At 42.1% G+C, this 27658-nt stretch overlaps 2 protein-coding genes across 7 annotated transcripts in view; both read left to right on the top strand.

The window, feature by feature from the left end:
- Nucleotides 1-10973, top strand: part of VDAC1 (voltage dependent anion channel 1) — a 33475-nt gene extending 22502 nt beyond the window's left edge. For all 6 annotated transcript variants that reach the window (XM_001151901.6, XM_003310819.5, XM_009449655.4 and 3 more), the window contains 4 exons: nucleotides 1937-2164; nucleotides 6871-7021; nucleotides 9042-9099; nucleotides 10024-10973. In XM_001151901.6, the coding sequence (XP_001151901.2) occupies nucleotides 1937-2164; nucleotides 6871-7021; nucleotides 9042-9099; nucleotides 10024-10115 (529 nt within the window). In that variant the 3' untranslated portion in view covers nucleotides 10116-10973. The remainder of the gene's footprint in view (nucleotides 1-1936; nucleotides 2165-6870; nucleotides 7022-9041; nucleotides 9100-10023) is intronic.
- Nucleotides 10974-14011: 3038 nt separating this feature from the next.
- C5H5orf15 (chromosome 5 C5orf15 homolog) lies at nucleotides 14012-27314 on the top strand. Its single transcript, XM_001165910.7, has 3 exons — nucleotides 14012-14390; nucleotides 22828-23354; nucleotides 25833-27314. Exons 1-3 carry the CDS (start codon nucleotides 14252-14254, stop codon nucleotides 25962-25964), a joined length of 798 nt encoding a protein of 265 aa, XP_001165910.3. The 5' UTR covers nucleotides 14012-14251; the 3' UTR covers nucleotides 25965-27314.
- The last annotated feature ends 344 nt before the right edge of the window (nucleotides 27315-27658 follow it).

Genomic DNA, 27658 nt, shown 5'->3' with positions numbered 1-27658 from the left:
TTTTGAGACTGAGTTTTATTCTTGCTACCCAGGCTGGAGTGCAGTGGCGCGATCTTGGCTCACTGCAACCTCCACCTCCTGGGTTCAAGTGATTCTCCTGCCTCAGCCTCCCAAGTAGATGAGAGGCATGTGCCACCACACCCAGCTAATTTTTGCATTTTTAGTAGAGATGGGGTTTTGCCATGTTGGCCAGGCTGGCCTTGAACTCCTGACCTCAGGTGATCCACCCACCTCGGCCTCCAGAAGTGTTGGGATTATAGGCGTAAGCCACCGCACCTGGCCTTTTGCTGTTTTTAAAATAACAGGTTGGTTCTCTAGTCTCTAAAGATGACAGCTATGTGATTTGAGTGTTATTATAATTCTTTTTTTTTTTTTTTTTGAGACGGAGTCTTACTCTGTCGCCCAGGCTGGAGTGCAGTGGCGCAATCTCGGCTCACTGCAACCTCTGCCTCCCGGATTCAAGCGTTTCTCCTGCCTCAGCCTCCTGAGTAGCTGGGATTACACACGCCCACCACCGCGCCCAGCTAATTTTTGTGTTTTTAGTAGAGACGGTGTTTCACCATGTTGGCCAGGCTGGTCTCGAACTTCTGACCTTGTGATCCACCTGCCTCAGCCTCCCAAAGTGCTGGAATTACTGGCATGAGCCATTGCGCCTGGCCCCGAGTGTCATTATAATGCCTAGAATAAACATACTGTTTAATATGTTTCAGCCTATTGCTAATATTTTTCTTATTGAGGCTCACATTGCTCCATTGTTGAAGCCCTTGGGAGCCTCTTCAGGTTACCTTGTAAGTCCTTTTGCCTCCATCCCAGTAGTCTTCAATAGCTTTGATAGATGTTTTAGGTTACTGTGTACATTTCCTGCCTAAGATCTATAGTCGGCCATTTCTCCAAGGAGCACTGGTTCCATTTAGGAGGAAATGGTCTAGGTGCTGAGGATGAAGCATTAATCTCAATGTGAATAAAGCTAGAAGTGAACAGTGCTGTGTAGTCCTTGAGGCTCTGAGTGGATCTGGTTCCTCCTGTGGTCTCTGCTGAGAATGCAGCTTCCTGTGGGAGATGTCGATCTTGTAACTGAATGATAGAGACAATCAGATAAAAATGGTCCATGTTGTATTTGTTCGATGTGATCTTGTTCTCCAGTGTGTACTTTTGGTAAAAGACATGGTAATAATAGGTCTGCAGGTGACACTATTCACCTGCTCTTCCTAAGGGATGCTGGGTCTTGAGGAACAGGCAGTAGAGACACTGAACTGCTTATAGACTCACATCTGGTATCATCAGGTTGGACCTGGGGTACTGTCTGGCTAACTAACACTTCCTGGCCCCCATGACTGCAGAGTTCCAGGTTCTACATCAGTACCCGGTTCTCTGAAATATGTACTCATTGGGGTCTCATGAATATGGAATTGAAATCCATTTTACTGTTGTACTCACTTAGAGGGAACATAGCCTTTGTTTCCTTACTTAACCATGTGAGCCACAGAGTAAGAAGATAACCGTCTCTTTAAAAGCTGCTATTTAGGTAGCTGCCTTCATGGCAGATAAATCTTTTCCACAGGTTTGGAAAATATCAAAGATGCATCTGTTTCATAATTACATGGTGGCTTTCTACCTAATGAATGCCTGTGTAGGCTGCTACGTTAAGCATACAGAGAGGATAGGAGAAGAAAGTTACTTCGTATTTATTTTTCAGGCTTTTCCTGTCTGTGTTCTCACTTCGTTAGTGTGGGGTTTCTGCAGACTGAGTCCCTGTGGAAGAGAGGTTGTGTCCTGCTCATTGTGGTACAGCAGTGGCTTAAGGGAGAACTGGAGCCCTGACTTCACCCCCACCCCACTCCCTTTATTTGACCTGGGATTAAAAAAAAAAAAAAAAGACAACTTGCATTTCAAGGTGAGTTAGCTTCTGATCTTAATATAACTTATTTTCCTTCAGGAAAAAAAATGCTAAAATCAAGACAGGGTACAAGCGGGAGCACATTAACCTGGGCTGCGACATGGATTTCGACATTGCTGGGCCTTCCATCCGGGGTGCTCTGGTGCTAGGTTACGAGGGCTGGCTGGCCGGCTACCAGATGAATTTTGAGACTGCAAAATCCCGAGTGACCCAGAGCAACTTTGCAGTTGGCTACAAGACTGATGAATTCCAGCTTCACACTAATGTGTAAGTGTACATGGGGGCAGCAGGGTGGGAGGGGTGGGGTTGGAGCGTGTGTGGTAAGGGGATTGCTTTTCACTGTTTTTTTTTTTTTTTTTTTTTTAAGAAAGCCCAGTTTTTAACCACTGTACAGTGAGTTTGTTGGCATTAGATGAGCCACATGGCCTGCTGCTATCTTTTGTTTCCCACCTACCCATTTCCTGGAGTGTCTTAGATCCTTTCCACTCTGTGAACAGTATATATTGCCACAGGTACACAAAGTGGCTGATTAATTACAGCAGGGACATGGTGTCAGTCCAGAGCGTGTCCATTCCCTGCAGTTTTTGTTTTAGTTAACAAAACAGCTCTCTTTCTCTGTCTAATGCCTGAGGATTAGCCTGCTGGGCTTGATGACATGTAGACATGGTAGACAAATTTAGGAGCTGATTATCTCAGTTACAAACTATCTTCTCTGTACAGTGAAGCATGTAAAAGTAACTATTGGACAGTATGGTGAAGGGAAACAGTGATTATAGGTTAGGAGAGAGCCCCTTGAGAATTGAAGTAGATTGATGATTTAAGTTAAGGGAAACACATTTCATTCATGAATCTTGTTTTATCCATAAACCTTGTTTTATTTAGTTTCATGAGGAATTAACCTGTGACAGGCACAAGCTGGGTGCAGAGTTACCATGTTTATTTCTTTCCACTAGAGGTCACTAAAGAAGTAACTTCTTAAACTTAAGGCAAATCAGTGATATTAATGTGTAAACTAATATTTCCATTAATAAATTTTTTGAGGAATTTTTATCATTAATTTGGAATCTGTTACAGCTAAAAAGTCACAGGAAAACTATAGAGATGGACAATCTAGTGGTTGGCAGGGGGCGGGGAGGGTATGACTACAAAGCGGTGACTGAGGGAGTTTCGGGAGGGAACTGTTCTATATTCTGACTGTGGTCATGGTTACATTAATCTGTGTACGTGTGTTAAAATTCATAAAAATGTATACCAAGAAAATATCCATTTTGTCCGGGCGTCATGGCTCACGCCTGTAATCCCAGCACTTTGGGAGGCCGAGGCAGGTGGATCACGAGGTCAGAAGTTCAAGACCAGCCTGGTCAAGAAGGTGAAACCCCATCTCTACTAAAAATACAAAAATTAGCTGGGCGTGGTGGCGGGTGCCTGTAATCCCAGCTACTTGGGAGGCTGAAGCAGGAGAATCGCTTGAACCTGGGAGGTGGAGTTTGCAATGAGCTGAGATCACGCCACTGTGCTCCAGCCTGGGCAATAGAGCAAGACTCCATCTCAAAAAAAACAAAAAAAGCAAAGAAAATATCAATTTTATTGTATGTTTAATTAAGAAGAGGTGAAACATACTAAAAAAGCTATAGGAAACATACCACATGCATAGAAATGTTTTTGAATGTAGAATTCTGATTGGCATGGGAAGTGTTTTCCTTGGTTTGAAATTGGGCATTGGCACCAATTCTTCAGTACCAATTCTAGGAGGAACAATGGCTGTTAGCCATTTCCCCCACATATCTGAGCTTCAGCATTTTAAATAAGCAACAAGTGGGTATGGTTTATTTTTGGAACCAGCATGAAGGCAGCTGACACAACTCATCTGGGTTGCCCTGGTGCTTGCAGGGGCCCAGATGCATAACAGAAATTCTCTGTGCTTCATATAGATGAATTTGAACAGTTCCACTTGTGTATTTATTTATTTATTATTATTATTTTTTGGTGACAGGGTCTCGCTCTCTCACCCAGGCTGGAGTTCAGTGGCACGATCTCTGCAGCCTCCACCTCCTGGGATTAAGTGATACTCCCACCTCAGCCTTGCAAGTAGCTGGGACTACAGGTGCATGCCACCAGACCTGGCTAATTTTTTTATTTTTTGTAGAGGCAGGATTTCGCCATGTTGCCCAGGTTGTTCTTGAACTTGTGAGCTCAAGCGATCTGCCCGCCTTGGCCTCCCAAAGTGCTGGGATTACAGGCGTGAGCCACTGCATCTGGCTTCTGTTTATGGTTTTGAAAGCTCTGTACAGGAAGGCAGTATTGTGTTCCTGGTTTTAGGATATTCTGAAAAGTCTGGCCTTTTTAAAAACATGTAAGCCCAAGAAACTTCCCCATTTGAATATATTACTAAAGTCATTCAAAAATCTTATTTTTGACAGGCTGCTGTTTTATTGTAGCATACTTGGGCTGTCTACAGAAGACAGGATTCTCTGTGAATCAGGCAGTGCCTGGGTCTCCCTGTACTTTCTAGAAGCATAATGTCTGTCTCGCTGAATTTCATGGGGAAACGAAAATTTACAATGTGTGGCTCATATGTGTAATCCTAGCTACTTGGGAGGCTGAGGCGGGAGGATCACTTGAGGCCAGGAGTTTGGGACCAGCCTGGGCAACATAGAAATACTCTGTCTCTAAGAAATTTTTTAAAAATTAGCTGGGCATGGTGGCAACATGCCTGTGATCACGTGAGCCCAGGAGTTTGAGGTTACAGTGAGCTATGATTTTGCCACTGCTCTCCAGCCTGGGAAACAGAGCAAGATCCCATCTTGGGGAAAAAAAAAAAAGAAAATTTAGAATGTATTCTCTGATTTAGGGAGAGTGTCTTGTGAAGACTAGAGTTTTTGTTCTTAGGTCCTGAAGCCCTTTGCTGGATTCCAAAGTACGTGGGCTCTGACTCGCAGTTAACCAATGCCATTTCCACTGGAAATGCCCACAATGATGAGGCAGAACTCAGACACTGATTTTATGTTAAAGATGTTTGAGAGGGTCTAGGCAGGCTTGAAGACCATCTGATGCAAGGAGGATGGTCATTCCTTTTTAAAAAATTGCAGCATTAAAATTTTTCTTAATTTTTTTAATCAAAGGAGTCTGAACCCATGGTTGTAAAATCAAACAGTACAGATGGGCCTATGAAAAGCAGTGATTCCAGCCTGCCTCAGCCTGCTCATCCCAGCTCCGCAGTGGCAGCCACTTTAACTGTTTTTGTTTTCTGTGGTTCCCTCCACGGAGAAGGTTGCTTCTGACCAGGCACCAGTATGCACTGTGTGTATAAACAACAATCTGAAAGCAGTAATGAGAGACAGTCTATGATCTGTGCAGACCCCAGCCCGACAGAGGACAAAGTGTAGACTCTGAGCTCTTCGTATGCCTTTTTAGGGGTGGCAGTGACTGCAGAGTTTGTATAGGCTGTTCAGCTGGGTGGGGCAGACTTTCAAATTCTGAGAGCTTAAGCAGGGCCCCAAAAGAGGAAGAGGAGAATTTGAATGACTGAAGAAGGGAAAGGGATATTCCCAGCAACTGGAGTCATTCAGTGTGTTTGTAAGAGAGGAGGGAGCTTGGCCAGCTGGGGTTTCATTCTGAATGTTTTTGAAAGAGGGAGACATTTTATGATGTAGCAAAAAGCTCCCTTTCAAATCCTGCCAGGCTTAGATGTTGCAGTATGGGTGAGGAGTATGCACAGGTGGACGAGATGAATTGTGGATTAAGCTCTTTTGAAGTGCTGCTCCTTCAAGAGGCTAGGTCAGTGCCAACTGTATCTCCCCAGCAGTGGCTGCAGCAGGTTGTGCCAAGGGCTCTAACTTGCCTTCTGAGGCATATGTGCAGCCCCACCTTTCTTGCCATTTCTGGCTGTGTTCTCTTCTCATTTTCTTCTCTTTCCATAACATTTTTTATTTTTACTTTTATTTTTTGAGCCAGAGTCTCACTCTGTCACCCAGACTGGAGTGCAGTGGTGAGATCTCAGCTCACTGCAACCTCTGCCTCCTGGGTTCAGACGATTCTCCTGCCTCACCCTCCCAGGTTGCTGGGATTACAGGCACCCGCCACCATGCCCAGCTAATTTTTATGTTTTTAGTAGAGACAGGGTTTCATCATGTTAGCCAGGCTGGTCTCAAACTCCTGACCTCAAATGATCTGCCCGCCTTGGCCTCCCAAAGTGCTGGGATTATAGGCATGAGCCACTGCATCCGGACTTCCATGCCATTTTTCTGGTAGAATCGTTTATAAAAGTAATAACATCAGTAGCAGTAAAAATAAATCACTCAGAATCTCAGTGCTCTACTTGCTTCTTCTTTTTTTTTTTTTTTTTTCCTTATAGAGACAGGATCTCGCTCTGTTGCCCAAGCTATATCCTGGGCTCAAGCAGTCCTGCTGCCTCGGCCTCCCAAAATGCTAGGATTACAGGCGTGAGTCACCATGTACCCCCTCTCCCCTGGCTTTTTCTTTTTTTGTTTGAGACAATGTCTTGCTCTGTCGCCCAGGCTGGAGTGCAGTGGCGCGATCTCAGCTTACTGCAACCTCTGCCTCCCAGGTTCAAGCGATTCTCCTGCCTCAGCCTCTTGAGTAGCTGGGATTACAGGCGTATGGCACCAGCCCGGTCAATTTTTGTATTTTTAGTAGAAACAGGGTTTCACCATGTTGGCCAGGCTGGTCTCAAACCCCTGACCTCAAGTGATCTGCCCATCTCGGCCTCCCAAAGTGCTGGGATTACAGGTGTGAGCCACTGTGCCTGGCCAGGTGCCTGTTCCATACTTATCAGACTTCCTGTAATTTAGTACCTGTTTTGTGAAATTTGGTGAACTTCTGACTTCCCTTAATACCAGTATTGGTTCAGTCCATTTCTGTCATCCCTGTCTTCTGGGAGACTTGGGTGGATCTGTCTGGGCTGCAGCTCACCTCCCTGGGAAGCTCAGCATCTGTCCTGTGCTTGTTTGCAGGAATGACGGGACAGAGTTTGGCGGCTCCATTTACCAGAAAGTGAACAAGAAGTTGGAGACCGCTGTCAATCTTGCCTGGACAGCAGGAAACAGTAACACGCGCTTCGGAATAGCAGCCAAGTATCAGATTGACCCTGACGCCTGCTTCTCGGTGGGTATCTGTGGAATCACGCATCTCACAGGCAGGCCCATCTGCTCTTTATGTTGGAATCCTTCAGGTTTGCTGGAGTGCTGTGCGTCAGCTTACTCAAAGTGAGAGATGCTGCTGGGCGCCGTGGCTCACGCCTGTAATCCCTGCACTTTGGGAGGCCAAGGCAGGCAGATCACTTGAGGTCAGGAGTCTGACACCAGCCTCGCCAACATGGTGAAACCCCGTCTCTACTAAAAATACAAAAATTAGCCGGGCATGGTGGCGTGTGCCTGTAATCCCAGCTACTCGAGAGGCTGAGGCAGGAGAATTGCTTAAACCAGGGAGGTGGAGGTTGCAGTGAGCTGAGATCGTGTCACTGCACTCCAGTCTGGGTGACAGAGTGAGATTCTATCTCAAAAAAAAAAAAAAAGACTCCGTCTCAAAAAACAAAAACAAAGTGAGAGATGTTCTCACTTTGAAAAGAGTGCCAAATGAGTACAGTGATCATACTACTAGTGCGTCTTATGGGTACTAGGCACTGTGCAGAGCCTTTTGTGTAGATTACTGTGTTTAATCCCATTTGAAATAGGTGCTTTGTTTTTTTAATCATCTCTGGGTTTTTTTTATTTTTTGTTTTTTTGAGACAAGGCCCAGGTTGGATGCAGTGGTGTAATTGCAGCTCACTGCAGCCTCATCCTCCTGTGCTCAAGTAATCCTGCCACCTCAGCCTCCCAAGTAGCTGGGACTATAGGCACACCAGCATGCCTGGCTAATTAAAAAAAAATTTTTAGTAGAGACAATGTCTCACTCTGTTGCCTGGGCTGGTCTCAAACTCCTGGGCTCAAGCTGTCCTCCCACCTCAACCTCCCAAATGTTGGGATTACAGGCATGAGCCACCATGCCTGGCCAATCATCTCTCTCTTTTTTTTTTTTTTTTTTTTGAGACAGAGTCTCCCTCTGTTGCCCAGGCTGGAGTGCAATGGCATGATCTCAGCTCACTGTGCAACCTCCGTCCCCCAGGTTCAAGTGATTCTCCTGCCTCACCCTCCCATGTAGCTGGGAACACAGGCACCCACCACCACACCTGGATAATTTTTGTATTTTTAGTATAGACGGAGTTTCACCATGTTGGTCAGGCTGGTCTCGAACTCCTGACCTCAGGTGATCTGCCTGCCTCGGCCTCCCAAAATGCTGGAATTACAGGCATGAGCCATGGCCTCTGGCCAATCATCTGTTTTTACAAATGAGGAACTAGAAACTTAGGTGAGTAACTTGCTCAAAGGTACACAGCAGGAAAGTGCTGGGAACTGGATTTGAACCAGACTGGCTTACTGTTGAGCCTCTTCCATTAATACCAGTTCCTGTTCTATCATGCGGACTGTTAAAAGGGGCACTCTGAAATCTAGGGTTCTAATTGATAATTCCCCCCCGCCTCACTTTTCATTCTCCTTTTCAGCTCCTGCATTGCATATTAAGAAATCAATAGTCAGTTGGCATCTTGCAGAGTCTCTGGCATTGCTCACAGGCCCTCGAACTACTTCACAGTTTTTGCAGTAAATCCTATTGGGCTCATTTCTATTGTAACAGGGCACTGGAGGCTGTATCTCTTTGGGGTGAAATGAGGGAATCTCATGTTGCAGAATGGTGTCTGTACTGGTTTGTGTAATTTATGGACAGCCCTTTTTAAGTCTCCTAAACTAGAACTGAATTTGGCTCCCTTAACAGCAAGCACTTAAAAACAAGAGAAAAGGAGCCTCATTATTTATATGAGCAAAAGGACACTGGCCCCTAAGAGGCCTTCCTTCTCTCTGCTTTGTTCTTATGAGGGGTGTCAGATCTCAGCACACCATTTGAACAGGAAGGTATGCACCTAAAATTGATGTATTTTGTATTGAATTTAATGAATCTCATGAACAAGATGGTCATAAAAAATTTTGATTCTAAAGTCCAAGGTTGGTTGACTAAAAAGCTCTAATTTTGGAGATGGAAGTGCAAAGTATTATACTTAATGTTTTCTCTGTTTTGTCATTTCCTTGATTAGGCTAAAGTGAACAACTCCAGCCTGATAGGTTTAGGATACACTCAGACTCTAAAGCCAGGTATGTGTTGCTTGTGTGTGAAATCGGTTCTTTATCTTAAAAAAATTGTGGTGCTGGTTTGCTGATTTATGTCATTGCTTATAAAATGTTTATATAATACAGTGGGTATATATAAATGGATATATGTAAAGTATAATTAAATGTTTATAAAGGAGTATGGGGTCATTATAAAACATTTGGAGAATATGAGATGTAGCAAGCAGGAGGAAAAAGGCTAAGGCTAACACATATTCTTTGCTATTTTCTTCCATCCTTTTTTCCAGTGTGTACATAATGCTTGATACTTATTTCTGGCAGATTCTCAAAACTAACTTATAAATCAGCCCTACTGTAAAAAGACAAATAGGAAAAGTGGTTTGCAGGTTTCCTCTGCACAGTTGGCTAGGCCAGTCCACGGTGTATTATAGTTCTAGTGTATAACCACTTTTGAACCCTGGAAATCTAAGACTACCAGCTACTCCCTGAATCAGGTTATTCCAGGGAATGTCAGTTTGTTGTGTGCATCTGTGGATGTACATGCACACTACACGTGTGTGTACACTATGAACATGAACATGTAAGACCTTAGGTTGGATTCAGGATTGAGGTTTCATTTAAAGGGATGATTGCCAAAGAAGCTTACCGCATGCTACCAGTGCTATAGACTAATTGTACCAGGGGAACAGTGAGAGGAAAAAGGAAAGTGGGGTTCCAGAAGTAGATTTGGGTAGGCTCTCTGGGCGGTGGGATAATTATAGTTGTTTTATAAGCCCACTGTAGTATACCTGTTGGTCAGATAGTGCTAAGTAACAAGGATTGAAGGGCCATGTAGTTTGGACCCTGCTGATAATACCTGGAACAGGTTCTGAATTTGGTGTTAATCTTTCTTGTCATTTCTTTCCTCCATTCCTCCTCCTTTCCTCTCCCTCATTTTTCTCCCTGCAGGTATTAAACTGACACTGTCAGCTCTTCTGGATGGCAAGAACGTCAATGCTGGTGGCCACAAGCTTGGTCTAGGACTGGAATTTCAAGCATAAATGAATACTGTACAATTGTTTAATTTTAAACTATTTTGCAGCATAGCTACCTTCAGAATTTAGTGTATCTTTTAATGTTGTATGTCTGGGATGCAAGTATTGCTAAATATGTTAGCCCTCCAGGTTAAAGTTGATTCAGCTTTAAGATGTTACCCTTCCAGAGGTACAGAAGAAACCTATTTCCAAAAAAGGTCCTTTCAGTGGTAGACTGGGGGAGAACTTGGTGGCCCCTTTGAGATGCCAGGTTTCTTTTTTATCTAGAAATGGCTGCAAGTGGAAGCGGATAATATGTAGGCACTTTGTAAATTCATATTGAGTAAATGAATGAAATTGTGATTTCCTGAGAATCAAACCTTGGTTTCCTAACCCTAATTGATGAGAGGCTCGCTGCTTGATGGTGTGTACAAACTCACCTGAATGGGACTTTTTTAGACAGATCTTCATGACCTGTTCCCACCCCAGTTCATCATCATCTCTTTTACACCAAAAGGTCTGCAGGGTGTGGTAACTGTTTCTTTTGTGCCATTTTGGGGTGGAGAAGGTGGATGTGATGAAGCCAATAATTCAGGACTTATTCCTTCTTGTGTTGTGTTTTTTTTTTTGCCCTTGCACCAGAGTATGAAATAGCTTCCAGGAGCTCCAGCTATAAGCTTGGAAGTGTCTGTGTGATTGTAATCACATGGTGACAACACTCAGAATCTAAATTGGACTTCTGTTGTATTCTCACCACTCAATTTGTTTTTTAGCAGTTTAATGGGTACATTTTAGAGTCTTCCATTTTGTTGGAATTAGATCCTCCCCTTCAAATGCTGTAATTAACAACACTTAAAAAAACTTGAATAAAATATTGAAACCTCATCCTTCTGTTGTCTTTATTAATAAAATATAAATAAACAGGGCATTTGTTTAGATTTATTTTCTGTCTTCATGCTCTGTGTATTATATATTATTCGTTTTCACTCGCTGTACAACAGATTACCATATGTTTAGCAGCTTAAAACAACACTCATTTATTTCACAGTTCTGCAGGTCAAAGCGAGGCAGGTGTGCATGCCTACCTGGACTCTGCTTAGCTTCTCACAATGCTGGAATTAGGGTGTCGACCAGGCTGTCTTCTCATTTTATCTGGGGGCTTGGCATCCTCTTCCAGGCTTTCAGGGTTGTGGTGGAATTCAGTTACTTTCAGTTGTAGGATAGAGGTCCCTATTTCTTTGTTGGCTGAGCCACTCTCAGTGCTCAGAGGATGCCAGCATTCCTTGCCATGTGGTCCCCTCCATCGCCAAAGCCAGAAACAGAAAAACTCCCTCATGTGAGATCCCTCTCACACTTCCAGTCTCCTCCAGGTAGAGCCCCAACCCTTTTAAGGACTCACCTGATTAGGTTAGGCCCAATGAGGGTAATCTCCCTTCAAGGTAACTGCCAGGTAAAGTAACCTAATCACTGGTAATATCCTTTCATGTTTGTAGGTCCCCTCCATATGGGTCATGGGAAGGGGTGATTTTGGAATTCTCCCATACATTTATATGTTTTTAATAACTTGATTGTGGATTTTTTTTTTTTTTGAGGCGGAGTTTCATTCTTGTTGCCCAGGCTGGAATGCAATGGCGCACAATGTCTGCTCACTGCAAGCTCCGCCTCCTGGGTTCAAGCAATTCTCCTGCCTCAGCCTCCCGAGTAGCTAGGATTACAAACATGTGCCACCACACCCGGCTAATTTTGTATTTTTAGTAGAGATGGGGTTTCTCCATGTCGGTCAGGCTGGTCTCAAACTCCTGACCTCAGGTGATCTGCTCACCTCGGCCTCCGAAAGTGCTGGGATTACAGGCGTGAGCCACCACATCCGGCCTATTGTGGAAACACAAATAGTAATAAACTCTATGCATGATCCAGCTTCAACAAATATGAACATTTTTTTCCATTCATGATTTTTCAGCAGAATTCCTTTTTTTTCTATGTTTGAAAGTGACATTCAAAACAGGAACCATCTATTTTAGCATTTTATGCAACTGATCACCCAAAAACTGTCGGCCTCAGTATTTGTCATACTGTCTTCAGGGACTTGCAGCTATTTCTAAGTGAATGTTCATAGAATTTATCCAGAGATTATGGCACATAGTGGTTGCTGGGTACATCTAGTCAGACGTCAGGTACAGTATTAAGATATTTTACTTTTAGAGACAGTCTTACTCTGTCACCCAGACTGAAGTGCACTGTCATCATCATAGCTCACTGCAGCCTTGAACTCCTGGGCTCCTGTGATCCTCCCATCTCAGCCTCCCAAGTACTTGGGATTACAGGCATAAGCCACCATGCCTGGCCCTAAAATATTTAAAAATGTATAAAGGGTTCTCTTGAGTATGAGGGAATATTTCCCTCACTAGTTACTTATTGTCTGCCTGTTGCATGCAGCATGTTGGAATATCATTGTGCAAAATGCTTTGAGTTCATAATATCTCACCAGTTAATTGAGACAATCTGGTATGAGGACACAAATGGACAAAGTGGACAATGAGTCAGGGAAGAGGACTGCAGTGTGTTTATTATAGATTAAAGTCAACAAGCAGAAACTAAGATTGAGAAGCTCATTTGTTGAACTGAGTGGTTTTACAGAAAACTTAAGTACAGCTCAGAGAAGGGAAGCTCCTGGGGTACTGGGAGGACTTTGCACCTTGGCTAAAGTGGAGAGTTTGCAATAAGGACACCATTCAGTCTAATATGGGCTTCTGGGGGATTTCGGGAAATGTGCAGATGAATGACTTCTTAGTTTTCTTAACACAGAGTTTGTGTGTTTCTGAGCTGTCACCAGGGTGAGATAAAAGCTTAGGGGAAACCAGATTCAGGAGTAGAACACAGGCCCTTTAGAGAGACAGCTCAGCTGTGTCTCTGGGGGATAACAGCAATCTTCGCAGGGAATCATAGAGACCAGAATGGTGAAGCTGTGGGCACAATAAATGTCTTGCTTAACGTCACATTGATTTTCCTGAAATTGATCAAATGGAACTTTTATGAATTGAAGCCTGTATCTGTTTATTAAGGAGACATTTACAGAACGTACACACAGAGCAAAGTATGGCGCCAGGGCCCTAGGTGAACTTCTTGGAATTTGTAAGTTTGCATTTTTATATACTGGGGATTTCAAGTAACAAAATTTAAAAAGAGAAGCTTATTTTAGGAAATCTGAAAGTTATTTTCAATGGCAGCCCCTCACCTCTACTTCCTAGCTACCTTCCTTTCTTTTCCTCCATAATTTTTTTTTTTGAGACGGAGTCTCTGTGGCCCAGGCTAGAGTGCAGTGGCATCTCGGCTCCCTGCAGCCTCCACCTCCCGGGTTACAGCGATTCTCCTACCTCAGCCTCCCGAGTAGCTGCGATTACAGGCACGCGCCACCACGCCTGGCTAATTTTTGTATTGTTAGTAGAGACGGGGTTTCTCCATGTTGGCCAGGCTGGTCTCCAACTCCGGACCTCAGGTGATCTGCCCTCCTCGGCCTCCCAAAGTGCCGGGAGCCACTGCACTAGGGCCGGTCCATAATATCTTTATCATCTTGTATAGTGTGTATTTTACACCATATTTGCCCTCACAAGAAAATAAACTGCCAAGGCGGGGGGGGGGGGGTTCTTTTTGTTCACTGCTGTATCTTAAATAGGGAGAGGTGCTAAATCTTTGTTGAAAAAAATAAATGACTGTCGGGAAAGATTTTTTAAAATTACTTATAATCCCATCACCGAAATAGGACTACTTAACATTTGTGTTTCTTTCGCCTTTGAGAGAGGAAGAGCAGTTACTTCGCTTTCGTGATCAGTCTGTTCTACAGCTGGATCTTCCTTTTTAAAATGGCTAAAAACGCTATTTTTGGCTGTATAGTACCCAATCACGCAGGCGGCAGGGAGGGGCTCGCTTTGGCCCTCTTCAGCACGTCACACCCTACCTTTAATCCGCAGCCAACTGTGTGGCGGTCCCCACTTTCGCCTAGCTGCAACTCCCTCCTCCCTGCAATCCTTCCTTCTTATTCCGGTTTCCAGAGCACTTCTCCAGGCTTCGACGTCACCACGCTGGGACGTATGTGCCGAGGGCCGCGGCGTCTGACCTCATGGCGTAGAGCCTAGCAACAGCGCAGGCTCCCAGCCGAGTCCGTTATGGCCGCTGCCGTCCCGAAGAGGATGAGGGGGCCAGCACAAGCGAAACTGCTGCCCGGGTCGGCCATCCAAGCCCTTGTGGGGTTGGCGCGGCCGTTGGTCTTGGCGCTCCTGCTTGTGTCCGCCGCTCTATCCAGTGGTAACGGGGGCGCGGCGGCAGTGTGGGCTTAGGAAAGCTAGGAGGGCTCGGGCGCAGGGCAGGAGACAGGCCGGGCCAGGGAAAGGGCGCTTCCAAGTGTCAGGAGCAGACGGCGGTGTCTGGTTGGGTCAGGGTCTCCGCGGGCCTGAGGACGGAGGGTATGGTGTCTGAAGGGGTCCAAGGTGGTAGGGTCTCCAAGGGGCCTGAGAAGCGGGGTCCTTGAGAGATGCAGGAACCCAGGGAGCAGGCAGCAGGGTGTGTAGATGGGCGGGGAGGGAGGAGTGGTGTTAGCGCCTAGAGATCGTTGAAGAATGGGCTGCCACAAGGAATGGCGGTGGTGGGGTCTCCAAAATTTCTTGGATCGGAAAGTTAGGAGACTCTGGAAGAGAGGGTGGCGACAGGGGCTGAGGAGGTGGCCGGGGCTGGGGGTGTGGTGTCTGGAAAGGGTCCTGAGTTTGGGGGACTCAGGAATCTTGCAGGACCAAGGAAAGGTGGGGGTTTTCCAGAATGGGAGAGGTCAGTGGTAAAGACCGAGGCGGGCAGGGGCAGTAATCCAGTGACTGGACTGAACCAATGGAATATTTCCGAGAGGGAAAGTGAAAGGGAAAGAGCTGTCTTAGGGTACTGGTGCATATTTGAAGACTGGGAGGTTCTGGTGTTTGATAAAGATTCAGAGTACTGGGGCGTTGGGCCCCTGAAGGCTTGGGAGGCAGAGAGGAGTTTGGAGACAAGGGAGATCATGATTCCTCTTCCCTGTGTTCCGAGTTAACCAGGATAACCCTGCCTCGTTTTAATGCATCGGTAGGATTTGATTGATAAAATATTTCATTTCTTGCAAATGTTGCATGGTGAAATCAAGAGATTGAAGGCTTTTATTGAGAAATTAGGAAATCTGTAAACCAGTGCCTGATACTTGGTGGGAAAAATCCACTATTAAGAACTTGTAAGGATTAAACGGTATTTTGTTTAGTAGTCCCATTTTTCTTTCAGGCCAAGACACAGTCCTGCGTTTCTCCCTAAATTTGAATTTTCAGCTGCAAAACAGTGTAACCTGGTATAGTGTTTTCTTTCTTGCCAACAGGGCCTGTCCAGCCCTACATTCCTCTGCGACAGTACTGTGGGTACATACTTATGTTTCCTCAGCAACATTTCAGTGTTGCTAACTGGACGCCCTCCCAGAAGTCTTTGCAGTCTCTGAGGAAGGACTGCTGTCCATTTCCTAAGGACCTTTTATCATTAGTGAAATGTAATGAGGATTTCCCTGGTTGATGCAGATATTCCCGTTCCTAAAGTACTTAAGTAGCTTAATTGTTTTGGCCATTTAATCATCTAAGAAAAATAAAACACAAACATTTATATTTCCTGCTGGAATGCTTAAGGGATATATATCTGGCAACTGTAGTTTCAGAAACAGCTTTTTTCCCCTAAGAGATGGTTGAAAATTGGGCAAGAAGTGAGGCAGAATGTGGACTGTTAAGTGTCCTTTAGTCTCTGCTTTTATTTGTTAGAGCCCTATAAATATTTCTCTAACTATACTGAGACATTTTAGAGAATCTTTATCTTTTAAATTAAGTCTTTACATACACCAGTTTAAAATGTCATAAATTCAGATTATTCTGTCCTGAAAAGAAGCTAAATGAAAACGAACATACATGTCTTTAATAGGCGAGCAGCTCCATTGCACTACAGTGTAGCTTGGGATATAAGTATTTTTTGTAAGCATACCTTATAATTTCAAAGTAGTCACTCCTGTAATAAGAAAATTAGTCTAGAATGTGTTGAGTTCCAAATTTCAAGTGAGTTTACAAAGGTAGAAGGTTACCACATTAGATTTATTTAAATTTGTTCCATATTAGGTTTTAAAAACTGTCAATGCTTGGTTATATGTTCGTCAGTCTGTAAGAATTTTTGTTTTATGTTTTTGTTTTGATCAAGTCTAAAAACTTAACATAAGCAGTTTGGATCACTGGGTGACTAATTCTTGGTTATGCCATTTCAAAAATGCCTGGTTCTCTACATTTGCCATTATATTGTCCCCAAATGATCACCTAAACTTAATGTATAATGCATTTCATTTTTAAGGCATTGTTTCTCAAACCAGTGTGTGAATGAGTTCTCGGGGTCCTCTGCATTCTTAAGTTTAAGAAATGCTGATATAGTTTTATTTTAGGGCAGTTTTTAAAAAGGGACCAGTAGAAGGGGAGAATTAAATTTATAAAGTTTTGTTTTGTTTTTTTTTTTTTTTTTTTGAGTCTGTTGCCAGGCTGGAGTGCAGTGGCGTGATCTCGGCTCATTGCAACCTCCGCCTCCCGGTTTCAAGTGATTCTTCTGCCTCAGCCTCCCGAGTATGCTGGGACTACAGGCGCGCACCACACCTGGCTAGTTTTTGTATTTTTAGTAGAGACGGGGTTTCACCGTGTTAGCCAGGATGGTCTCAATCTCCTGACCTCGTGATCCGCCCGCCTTGGCCTCCCAAAGTGCTGGGATTACAGGCCTGAGCCACTGTGCCCAGCCTTTTTTGTTTGTTTGTTTGAGACAGGGTTTTGCTCTGTCGCCCAGGCTGGAGTGCAGTAGCACAAACTTGGCCCATTGCAACTTCCGCCTCCTGGGCTCAAGCAGTCCTCCCACTTCAGCCCCCTGAATAGCTGGGACCACAGGTGCCTGCCACCGTGCTCAGCTGATTTTTGTATTTTTGTAGAGATGGGGTTTTGCCATGTTGGCCAGGCTGGTCTTGAATTCCTGTGCTTAAGCGATCCGCTTGCCTTGGCCTCCCAAAGTGCTAGGGTTACAGGCGTGAGCCACCGTGTCCGGCCTAAGCTTTATTTTTAAAATGTTAAGCTTCAAGTAGAGAGGTAATATCAATTAGGAAAGGGAAGATTTAGAAGTCTTATTTATATGCTCATAGAAGGTCAACAGTTACATCCGTAAAGTCAGAGTTGTACCTTTGTTCTGAATACTCTTCATATCTGACTTAATCAACTTCTCTGATTTGAAGGAGTTTGAGTAAGTTGATAGCCTTTGTATTACATGTTTCAGATCAATTATTTGTTTTTTCTTGTGCTGTATTTGTGTATTACTTCCAAGATTTTACTGCTTGACTAAGACATATTCTGCTCCTACTTGGTGCTAGGTATTGGAGTTAAACAATGAATAGGGTGATATTGGGGGTATCCTTAGAAGAATGAGTGGCGTTTTGCTGAGAACCATGGCATGGGCTCTTGAGGGAGTGCAGTAGGTGCATAGATGCTATGTGGGATGTGGTGTGGGATTTGTGGTGAGAGTTGAATCGAGAGCATATTCAATAAATACTTATTGAGTGCCTGCTATCTATTAAGTAGGTAATGGGGATAGAGCTGTTAGGGAGATTAGTAAGATAATGAGAGTGAGGTAATGGGGGCCAGATCATGTAGGATCTTGAAGGCTATTATAAAAACTTTCACTTTTGTGAGAAATGGATGGCCCTAGAGGGTCTTAAGTAGAGGAGTAACATTTGATTTAAGTTTTGACAGAATGACTCTGGCTGCTTTGTTGAGTATAGACAGTAGAAGTTAGGGTGGAAGCAGGCAGATTAATTAGGAGGCTATTGTAATAATCCATGTGAGATAACGGTTACTTGGACGAGGCAGGAGCAGTGGAGGGTGAAAAGCCCTCAAATGCTGCATATGTCAGAATAACAGATTGGATGTGGGATGTTAAAAAAAATGACAACTCCAAGGTTTTTAGTTTTAGTAACTAGAAAGATGTAGTTGCCATTAATTGAGATGGAGACTAAGTAGAACAAGTTTTTTTGTTTTTTGAGTGGGGCATAGGAATTTATTTAAACTTATTTTGAGATAATTATAGATTCACTTGGCAGTTGTAAGAAATAATATAGAGATCCTGCATATCCCCTACCCAGTTTTCCTAATAGTAACGTCTTTCAAAACAATAGTGCAATATCACGACCAGGATATTAACATTGGTACAGTCAAAATACGGGGCATTACCATCACCACAAGGATATCTCATATTGCCCTTATAAAGCCACCCCACTTCCCTCCTACCTCACCCCTCCTGAACTCCTGGTAGCCACAAATTATCCATTTGTATAAGTTGGTAATTTTGAGAATCTTACATAAGTGGAATAATACAGTATGTAACTTTTGGGATTGACCTTTTTTCACTTAGCATAATTCTCTGAAGATTCACCTAGGTTGTTACATGTGTCAATAGTTTGTTCCTTTTTAAATTTTAACTTTTATTTTTTTCGAGAGGAAGTCTTGCACTCCAGGCTGGAGTGCAATGGTACGATCTCGGCTCACTGCAACGTCCGCCTCCCAGGTTCAAGCAGTTCTCCTGTCTCAGCCTCCAGAGTAGCTGGAATTGTAGGTGCACACCACCACACCCAGCTAATTTTTGTATTTTTGGTAGAGATGGGGTTTCACCATTTTGGCCAGGCTGGTCTCGAACTCCTGACCTTGTGATCCACCTGCCTTGGCCTCCCAAAGTGCCCGGATTACAGGTGTGAGCCACCAGTCCTGGTTGTTTGTTCCTTTAAATTGCTGAGTAATATTCTATGGTATAGGTAGACTACACTTTATTTATCTGTTGAAGGATGCCTGATTGTTTCCAGTTTTTGGCTATTATGAATAAAGCTGCTATGAATGTGTTTGTGCAGCACTCCAGCCTAAGTGACAAAGCGAGACCCTGTCTCAAAAAGAAAAAAATAAAATGAGCTTTCTATGGACATCATGTAGTTGAGTCTGCCAGTCTCTGTTTTTTAATCGATGTATTTAGGTCATTTACATTTACTGCACTATGGATATGTTAGAGCTGAAGTCTGCCATTTTTATTTTTTGTCTTTAGCCTGGGATATATGAGGTAAAAAGAAAAGCCTAAGGAAGTCACCACCATGTTGTTTCACATATCCTGAGGTCTCTAACTGTTCTACCCAGTTCTTTCCACCTTTCAGAGTGTTCTTGTGTTATTTTATACATAATATCCAGAGCTTTTAGTTGTTTTTAGTGGGAGAAACAGGGAAGAGTGTGTTTGTCTTCCTGAAAGCCAGCCAGAATTCATTTTGAACATGTTAATGTGAATGTCAGACATCTAAGAGGAGATGTCAAGTATGTGGTTGGATTTATGAGTCTAGAATTCTGGTTGTTCTTGGAAGTTCTTTTAATTTTTCTCAGAAAAGTTAGGAAGTGATGTCATCAGTTGAAAATGAGGATAACAGAGAAGACATTTGAAGTTTGTGGTTAGAGGAAAATGTGAGTGGTGTCCTAAGAGAGTAGAAGGGTAAATGGACTAGGAAAATATGATTGCCAACAATTTTAATTGCCAACAGCTTTAAACATACACCTGAATCTTTGGCATTGAATTTAAAATGAAATGAAAACAGTGGCATGGTTGTATATTTTTTCTAGCCATGTTCAGCTGCTGGGTGCAGATGTGAGTAGTCAGAGAGCTTGATTTATTAATAACTAGGGATGAGTGTAGTCTCACCAAGTGAATGGGTCAAAGTGGACAAGGGGGAAGGGAATTGAAGATGGATGTAAGAGAGTGATTATAAGCAATTATAGCTGACACAGAATTGAATCTGAATAAAGAGAGAAGAGAGTGTATTGGGCAAGTTTTGATGGTGACCGTAAGGGAATGAAAAGGATTAGAGGGTTGTAGGTGTTGATGGATTGAGAATACCAGGGAATGAACTGGAAGGATAGGAGGTCTTGCCAGCAAGTAGAATGCATGAAATTGAGATTATGGAAGAATTGTGATAATAAATAATGACTCTGGGAGTGAGTGGCTGAGGTAAAGAGGAGGGCTAACTCATGAGAAGAGAGGAGGTCAAAGATTTTGAAATCAAGGCAGGAGTACTTGTCTTAGATGGAGTGAACTCTAGAGCCAGGAGCTAAAGATCATTAAGAATTAGGGGGCATGACTTTGGAGTTGGATGAAAGTAAGTTAGTGCATTATAGCTTAAGATAAGAGAATCAAAGCTAGAGGCATTTAGGGAGAAGAACGGGAGAATGGTCTGAAAAGGGCAATGAGGAGGAGAACTGTGCCTCCTCGAGATTCAGTGGTTCAAGGATGTGGGAGAAAAAACAGCTATTACTTAAACAGGCTGAAAGGAAAATGTGTCCTTAAGGGAGAGTCAGGTTTCAGTAATAACAAGAAAGCGAAGGGTGAAAGAAGGGATTTGCTGATGACTGTGAATTCTATACTGCGTGGTGGAAATTTCTTTATAATCATTCCCACCCTATCAGCTTGTGTCCTTTAAAGGCACTCACCCATGGAAAAATTGTTCTTTTAAAAGTTAAGTTTAGTTAGTTGGCTCTCACTTATTTCAATTTTAAATTTTATTTTAAAACATGTTTTTTGTACTTTGGCAGGAAAATTAAATGTATCAGAAAATAATAATTTTTAAATTCTTGAATTATAACTAAGTTGAAGTGATAAATGCAAAAATTATTTTCAGAAATTCCTGTTAGTAGTTTTCTGAGTAATGTACTCAGTTGTAGGTCCTGTTTATTTCTCTTTTCTTCCAGTAAAAAATTTCAAGGAACTCAATTATTGAAAATGTTTTAAGAGTTTTACTGTAATCCCAGCACTTTGGGAGGCCAAGGTGGGAGGATTTCTTGAGCCCTGGAATATGAGAGCAGCCTGGGCAACATGGCAAGATGCTGTCTCGAAAAAAAAAAAAAAAATTGCATGTGGCATTGGACAAATATATGAAAAATAAAAAAAGCCAGGCAGGGTAGCATGTGCCTGTGGTCCCAGCTACATGGGGGGCTTGAAACCAGGAGGTCGAGGCTACAGTGAGCTATGTTTGTGCTACTGCATTTCAGCCTGGGCAACAGAGTGAGACCCTGTCAAAAAAAAAAAAAAAAAAAAAAGGGAAAAAAGAGAGAGTTTTACTAATTTATTGGTTTTTTTTTTTTTTTTTGAGATGAGGTCTTGCTCTGTCGGCCAGGCTAGAGTGCAGTGGCGCCATCTCGGCTCACTGCAACCTCCACCTCCCAGGTTCACGCCATTGTCCTGCCTCAGCCTCCCGAGTAGCTGGGACTACAGGTGCCCACCACCATGCCTGGCTAATTTTTTGTATTTTTTAGTAGAGACCGGGTTTCATCATGTTAGCCGGGATGGTCTCGAGCTCCTGACCTCATGTTCCGCCTGCCTCGACCTCCCAAAGTGCTGGGATTACAGGCGTAAGCCACAGGGCCTGGCCTTTTTTTTTTTTTTTTTTTTAACTAACTTACTACATTATTTTTCTGAGATCCTCTGTTCATTCTAATTGACACCAGCTATTTCTTTTTTTTCTACACAAAATGGATGTCAACTGTGGTACACAAACCAGAGTGTATTCACATGAAGAAAGGGTTGTCTGTTGGATTGTTAACTTGTGTGAATGCACATGTTTCTGAAAGCACTAGAATGACTTGGTTTAATCTTACCCCTATAAAATATTTTACTTTAATGTGATAGACTTTAAAATATTGTCTGAATATGTTTAGATCTACATGACAGAGGTTTTTATTTTATTTTTTTAGTGTAGTAGAGGTCCTTGAAGTTCTTCAACAGATATTACATTAGATTATAAATTAGAGATGGTTAAATTTCGGCAGGGATTCCTCTGGAATCTTCCTCTATTCATTCTTCTTGGTAAAAGAATAGTAAGAATTCTTATGTAAAGAATTTTACCTTTAGTAAACTATGCTGAGTAGGTAGCAGCACAGGGAAATAAGAATGTGTGTGTATTTGGTGTCATTTGCTATACCTAGATGCCTTCCCTCATCTTCAAAATAGTCTAGTTGTCACTTAGCTCTCAGGTTCCCGTTTCGGATGCTTCTCCTTTAGAAGTTTTTTCTTCTTCGTAAGGATCCTTCTTTTTTTTTTAATTTAGGAGAGGGAGTCCTCTAGTTCAAGTATCACTTAGAATTACTATCTACAGCATGCCTATAGCTTCCCCTGAATTTGTTACGTTGTGTTGAAAGTATTTAGGTCCAAACTCCATATCTTTTTTGGGACCTACTTGAGTGAGAATCAGCCACTTTTTGGTCTGTTCTAGGGATCAGGTAAAGTCTGGACAAGGTAACTGAAATCCACACCCTTTATGAAATGAAAACAGAGGGGATGGGTGAGGGCTGTATGTGAACTTTGCCATCGTGACTTAAAGTCAGACCTTTTTGTTTTCTTTTGGTGGCAGGCTGTATAATGCAGTAGGTCTTTTATGCTGCTTAAATTGTTAGTATCTAGCAAAGCAATTATTATCTGAAGAATAACTGACTAAGAAGAAATGTAACTGAATGCTGGCTATTGAGACTTAATAACTAGTTTTCGAGAAAGTTATAGGAATGTAGCAGAGAGAAATGCTTAGTGTAAAATTTGGGTAAATATGCTTTTAGCTTGGTGGAGATAAAGTTGGAGATTTCAGTTTGATATTCTTTGTTTGTTTCAGTTGTATCACGGACTGATTCACCGAGCCCAACCGTACTCAACTCACATATTTCTACCCCAAATGTGAATGCTTTAACACATGAAAACCAAACCAAACCTTCTATTTCCCAAATCAGCACCACCCTCCCTCCCACGACGAGTACCAAGAAAAGTGGAGGAGCATCTGTGGCCCCTCATCCCTCGCCTACTCCTCTGTCTCAAGAGGAAGCTGATAACAATGAAGATCCTAGTATAGAGGAGGAGGATCTTCTCACGCTGAACAGTTCTCCATCCACAGCCAAAGACACTCTAGACAATGGCGATTATGGAGAACCAGACTATGACTGGACCACGGGCCCCAGGGATGACGATGAGTCTGATGACACCTTGGAAGAAAACAGGGGTTACATGGAAATTGAACAGTCAGTGAAATCTTTTAAGATGCCATCCTCAAATATAGAAGAGGAAGACAGCCATTTCTTTTTTCATCTTATTATTTTTGCTTTTTGCATTGCTGTTGTTTACATTACATATCACAACAAAAGGAAGGTAGGTTTGGGATTTTTTTAGCCCTTTATTATTTCAGTCATAATGCTTTTGATGATTCATGGTTCTTTTTTTTTGCAAAAAAAAAGTGTAGTGGGTTTCACTCTGTCACCAAGCTGGATGGAGTACAGTGGCACAATCACAGCTCACTGGAGCCTCGACCTCCTAGGCTTAAGTGATTCTCTTGCCTCAGCCTCTCGAGTAGGTGGGACTACAGAGTCACACTACCACACCTGGCTAATGTTTAAAAATTATTAAATTAAAAATTTAAAAATTATTATTGTTTGTAGAGACGAGGTGTCGCTATTTTGCCCAGGCTGTTCTTGAACTCCCAGGCTCAAGCAGTCCTCCCGCCTCAGCCTCCCAAAGTGTTGGGATTACAGACATGAGCCACCATGCCCAGCCTTCTTTCCTTTTTTTCAGTGAAGTTTAAATTCATAGTAAAATATTGAGATGTCTAATCAGCATGTAAATCTATTGTGTATTTTAACACACTGCAGACAGAATGCTTGAATGTATGTACTTCTAAAAAAAGAAATAGTCCTATTTCTTAATGAGTAATACCAAAGCCCAGTGATTTTTTTTTTTAAGAGTTTATGTCTTAATTTGGCATCATTACTTCAGTAGGAATACTTGTGGAGAAAATGTTAATTTAATATTTGTCTTTTAATTTATTAACATTGAACTTAATCTTTTGGTTTTTTTTCTGGTTATAAAGTGTTACACATTTATTTTAGGGAATTCAGAAAACAGAAGAGTTTAGAAAAGAAAATTTAAACTACTTCTCAGCATTAACATTTTGGTGTATTTCTGGTCTATAAATGTGCATATAATTTATACATATAGGTGTATGTAATGATTTTTAAGGAATTTTATCTCACAGAGTTTTTTGTTTTTTTTTGTTTTTTTTTTTGAGACAGAGCTTCACTTTGTCTCCCAGGCTGGAGAGCAGTGGTGCGATCTCGGCTCACTGCAACCTCCACCTCCCAGGTTCAAGCGATTTTCATGGCTCAGCCTCTTGAGTAACTGGGACTACAGGCGCAGGCCACCACGCCTGGCTAATTTTTGTATTTTTAGTAGAGACGGAGTTTTGCCATGTTGGCCAGGCTGGTCTCAAACTCCTGGCCTCAAGTGATCCACCCACTTCAGCCTCCCAAAATGCTGGGATTACAGGCATGAGCCACTGCACCCAGCTATCTCATAGAGTTTTATGTCCTGACCAATCATGACCATTTTCCATATCCTTAATATTCTTTAAAAACATTATTTTTTTTTGAGACAGGATCTTGCTATGTTGTCCACGCTGGTGAACTCCTGGCCTCAAGTAATCCTCCCACTTCAGCCTCCCAAGTAATTGAGATTATAGGCGTGAGCCACTAATAAAACATATTAGATTCATGGTTTACAATTTTTGGTTCAGAAATAATATTGTGATGAACATTTCTGTGCTGTTACCAGTTTGCTGGATTACATGAGGCACAAGAGACATCTATAGGACAGGATACATCACATTTAGTGTGAGGGTACATGTTGGCACTGTACAGTCCCAAAGCTGAATAGTTAAGCCTTTTAAAATCCTTAAAGGGAGATCAAACACACAGTTCCTTTTTAATACTTACTGGTCAGGAAGTCTCAGTTCTTGACTTTATTGTAACTTGCTTTGTAACCCTGTAAGCCACCTTCCCCTTCGGGGCCTTGATTTCCTTACCTGACAAATAGTGAAACTGGACCTGATAATTTCAAAATGCCTTCCTGCTTTGAGAATCAGTGACTCTAATAATAGTTCAAAAAAAAGCAAACCAACCAACTCTTCTGGTTATTTGTATTTAGTGCTATATTGCTAGCTTTGTAAGTGTTTATGGGTAGACATAACCTTGAGTGCTGCTGATATTATATCCCACTGTTTAGTGTTTGGCCATCTCTATTATGAACATCAAAGGGACTTGTTAAACAAGTAGGTTCCTGGGCTCCACCTCAAGTACTAACTCAGTCTCTGAAGATAGAGCCTAGGAATCTGAGTCTTTAACAAACATTCCTATATATATTGAAATTTGAGAAGCACTGTTTAGCCTTGTTTACAAGATGGAAAGCAAAATAGCTTTTTTTTTTGAGACAGGGTCTTGCTTTGTCACCCAGGCTGAAGTGTTGTGGTGCTGTCATGGCTTACTGTGATCTCTGCCTCCTGGGCTCGAGTGATCCTCCACCTTAGCCTCCTGAGTAGCTGGGACTACAGGCAAGCGCCTCCATGCCTGGCTAATTTTGTATTTTTTGTAGAGATGGTGTTTCACCATGTTGCTTAGGCTGGTCTCGGACTCCTGGGCTCAAGTGATCTGCCTGCCTCGGCCTAAAATAGCTTTTTTGTTGTTGATATTTTGTGTTTTATATTTAGAAACCTAGAAGAGAGATATTTTACTTGTTATAAAAATGTTTACCATATTCTCTGTTTTCTCTTTTGCCTATTTAATGACTTTTGTTTTCCAGATTTTTCTTCTGGTTCAAAGCAGGAAATGGCGTGATGGCCTTTGTTCCAAAACAGTGGAATACCATCGCCTAGATCAGAATGTTAATGAGGCAATGCCTTCTTTGAAGATTACCAATGATTATATTTTTTAAAGCACTGTGATTTGAATTTGCTTATGTAATTTTATTTGCTTGACTTTTTATATGATATTGTGCAGATGTTTGCCATAGGCAATTGGTACTTAAATGAGAGGTGAGTCTCTCTTTTGCCTTGGTGCTTTGGAAATTAAATGTCACAAACGAGTATATAATTTTTTATCTGTACTTTTAGAGCTGAGTTTAATCAGGTGTCCAAAATGTGAGTTAAACATTACCTTATATTTACACTGTTAGTTTTTATTGTTTTAGATTTATTATGCTTCTTCTGGAAGTATTAGTGATGCTACTTTTAAAAGATCCCAAACTTGTAACTAAATTCTGACATATCTGTTACTGCTGACTCACATTCATTCTCCGCCATTCAAATACTATTTTTTATCCACATTTTTTTTTTGTTCCCAAACTGTAATGTACAAGGATATGTGTGATAATGCTTTGGATTTGAGTAATATTTTTTTTTCTTCCAAGAAAACTGCTTTGGATATTTTTAGATAATTTAAACATAATTTAGGATAATGATATTGCTCAATCTGACCACAATTTTAGGTAAAACATCAAATGTGTCAAGAAATCTTGGCAACAGAGCCTCTGCAGCTTGCAGTGGACATAGATAAAATGTTACAGAGATACTATTTTTTTGGTTGGAATTACTATATTAAATTTAGAAGCAGAAACTGGTAAAATGTTAAATACATGTACAATTGCTTTTAGTTAGCAATTGATTGTAGCATGGGTTCCTCCAAGGTTTCAAGCAATGGGCAGAGTTTAAAATTATATCAGATTCGTTTACTTCGTTTATTATTTTACAGTAAATTTGAATAAATCTTAGGGGTCATTATCACTTAAATAATACTGTACCTAGGTCTTTCAAACTAAAATTATACCTGAATGAAGTTGTTTGTATACATAAAGGATATTTGTGTACAATTACCTTTTTTCCCCCACACTTGTTTTCTTTGTTTTTGTTTTTTATGGCAACTGGAAAGTATTTACTATGGGATTCATTTATGTCTGTCTTTCTATCATAAAGAATTGATCAATATGTAAATATGTGATTTGAACCATGGTTGACTTACAAGTGTCACTACAGCTTTTTAGAAAACATAGCCCTAATATATGTTAAGCAGGACCCGGGTGAGCCAGTGGGCTTGCGCTTTATGTAGAGCTGGAAGAAGGCCGTCCATCCTGTCTCTTGGGCGGACAGTGTACTTTCCTAATAGGGAAGGGAAGCACAATGGAAATACCCCTGAACCGTTTTATTGCAGTAATTTTTTTCATATCTGAAACTATTATTTAATATTTTGAATAAGATTTTAAAAAATAAATGGCAAAGATATAAATCTATGATTTCACGAGTGTGTTTCTGTGTTTCATTTCAGTGATGACATTTAGGTGGTGACGGGGAGTAGCGTATGTCTGGGAGCAATCTAACCTGATTCACTTGCAGGTGTCCCTCTCAGCAGTGCAACTCTGCCTCTATGAATTCCACTTACATTTCTAAATTCTTCTTTAGGTCCAACTTACTGCGAGGTACTGAAGTTTATTGAGAACTGTAGCAAAGTAGGATGGCAAAGAAAAGCAAAGTGGCTAAATCAGTGTGCTCTTTCTAGCATCCTGGGGTCGCTATCTGGGATGGAAGGCTCCCCGAGTGTGGAGGCTCATCCCCCTTAGTGGATTGGGGGATTCTT

The sequence above is a fragment of the Pan troglodytes genome, chromosome 4 (genome assembly GCF_028858775.2).
Source record: "Pan troglodytes isolate AG18354 chromosome 4, NHGRI_mPanTro3-v2.0_pri, whole genome shotgun sequence".
In the NCBI taxonomy this organism is placed as follows: domain Eukaryota; kingdom Metazoa; phylum Chordata; class Mammalia; order Primates; family Hominidae; genus Pan; species Pan troglodytes.
This window is presented reverse-complemented; position numbering and strand designations above follow the sequence as displayed.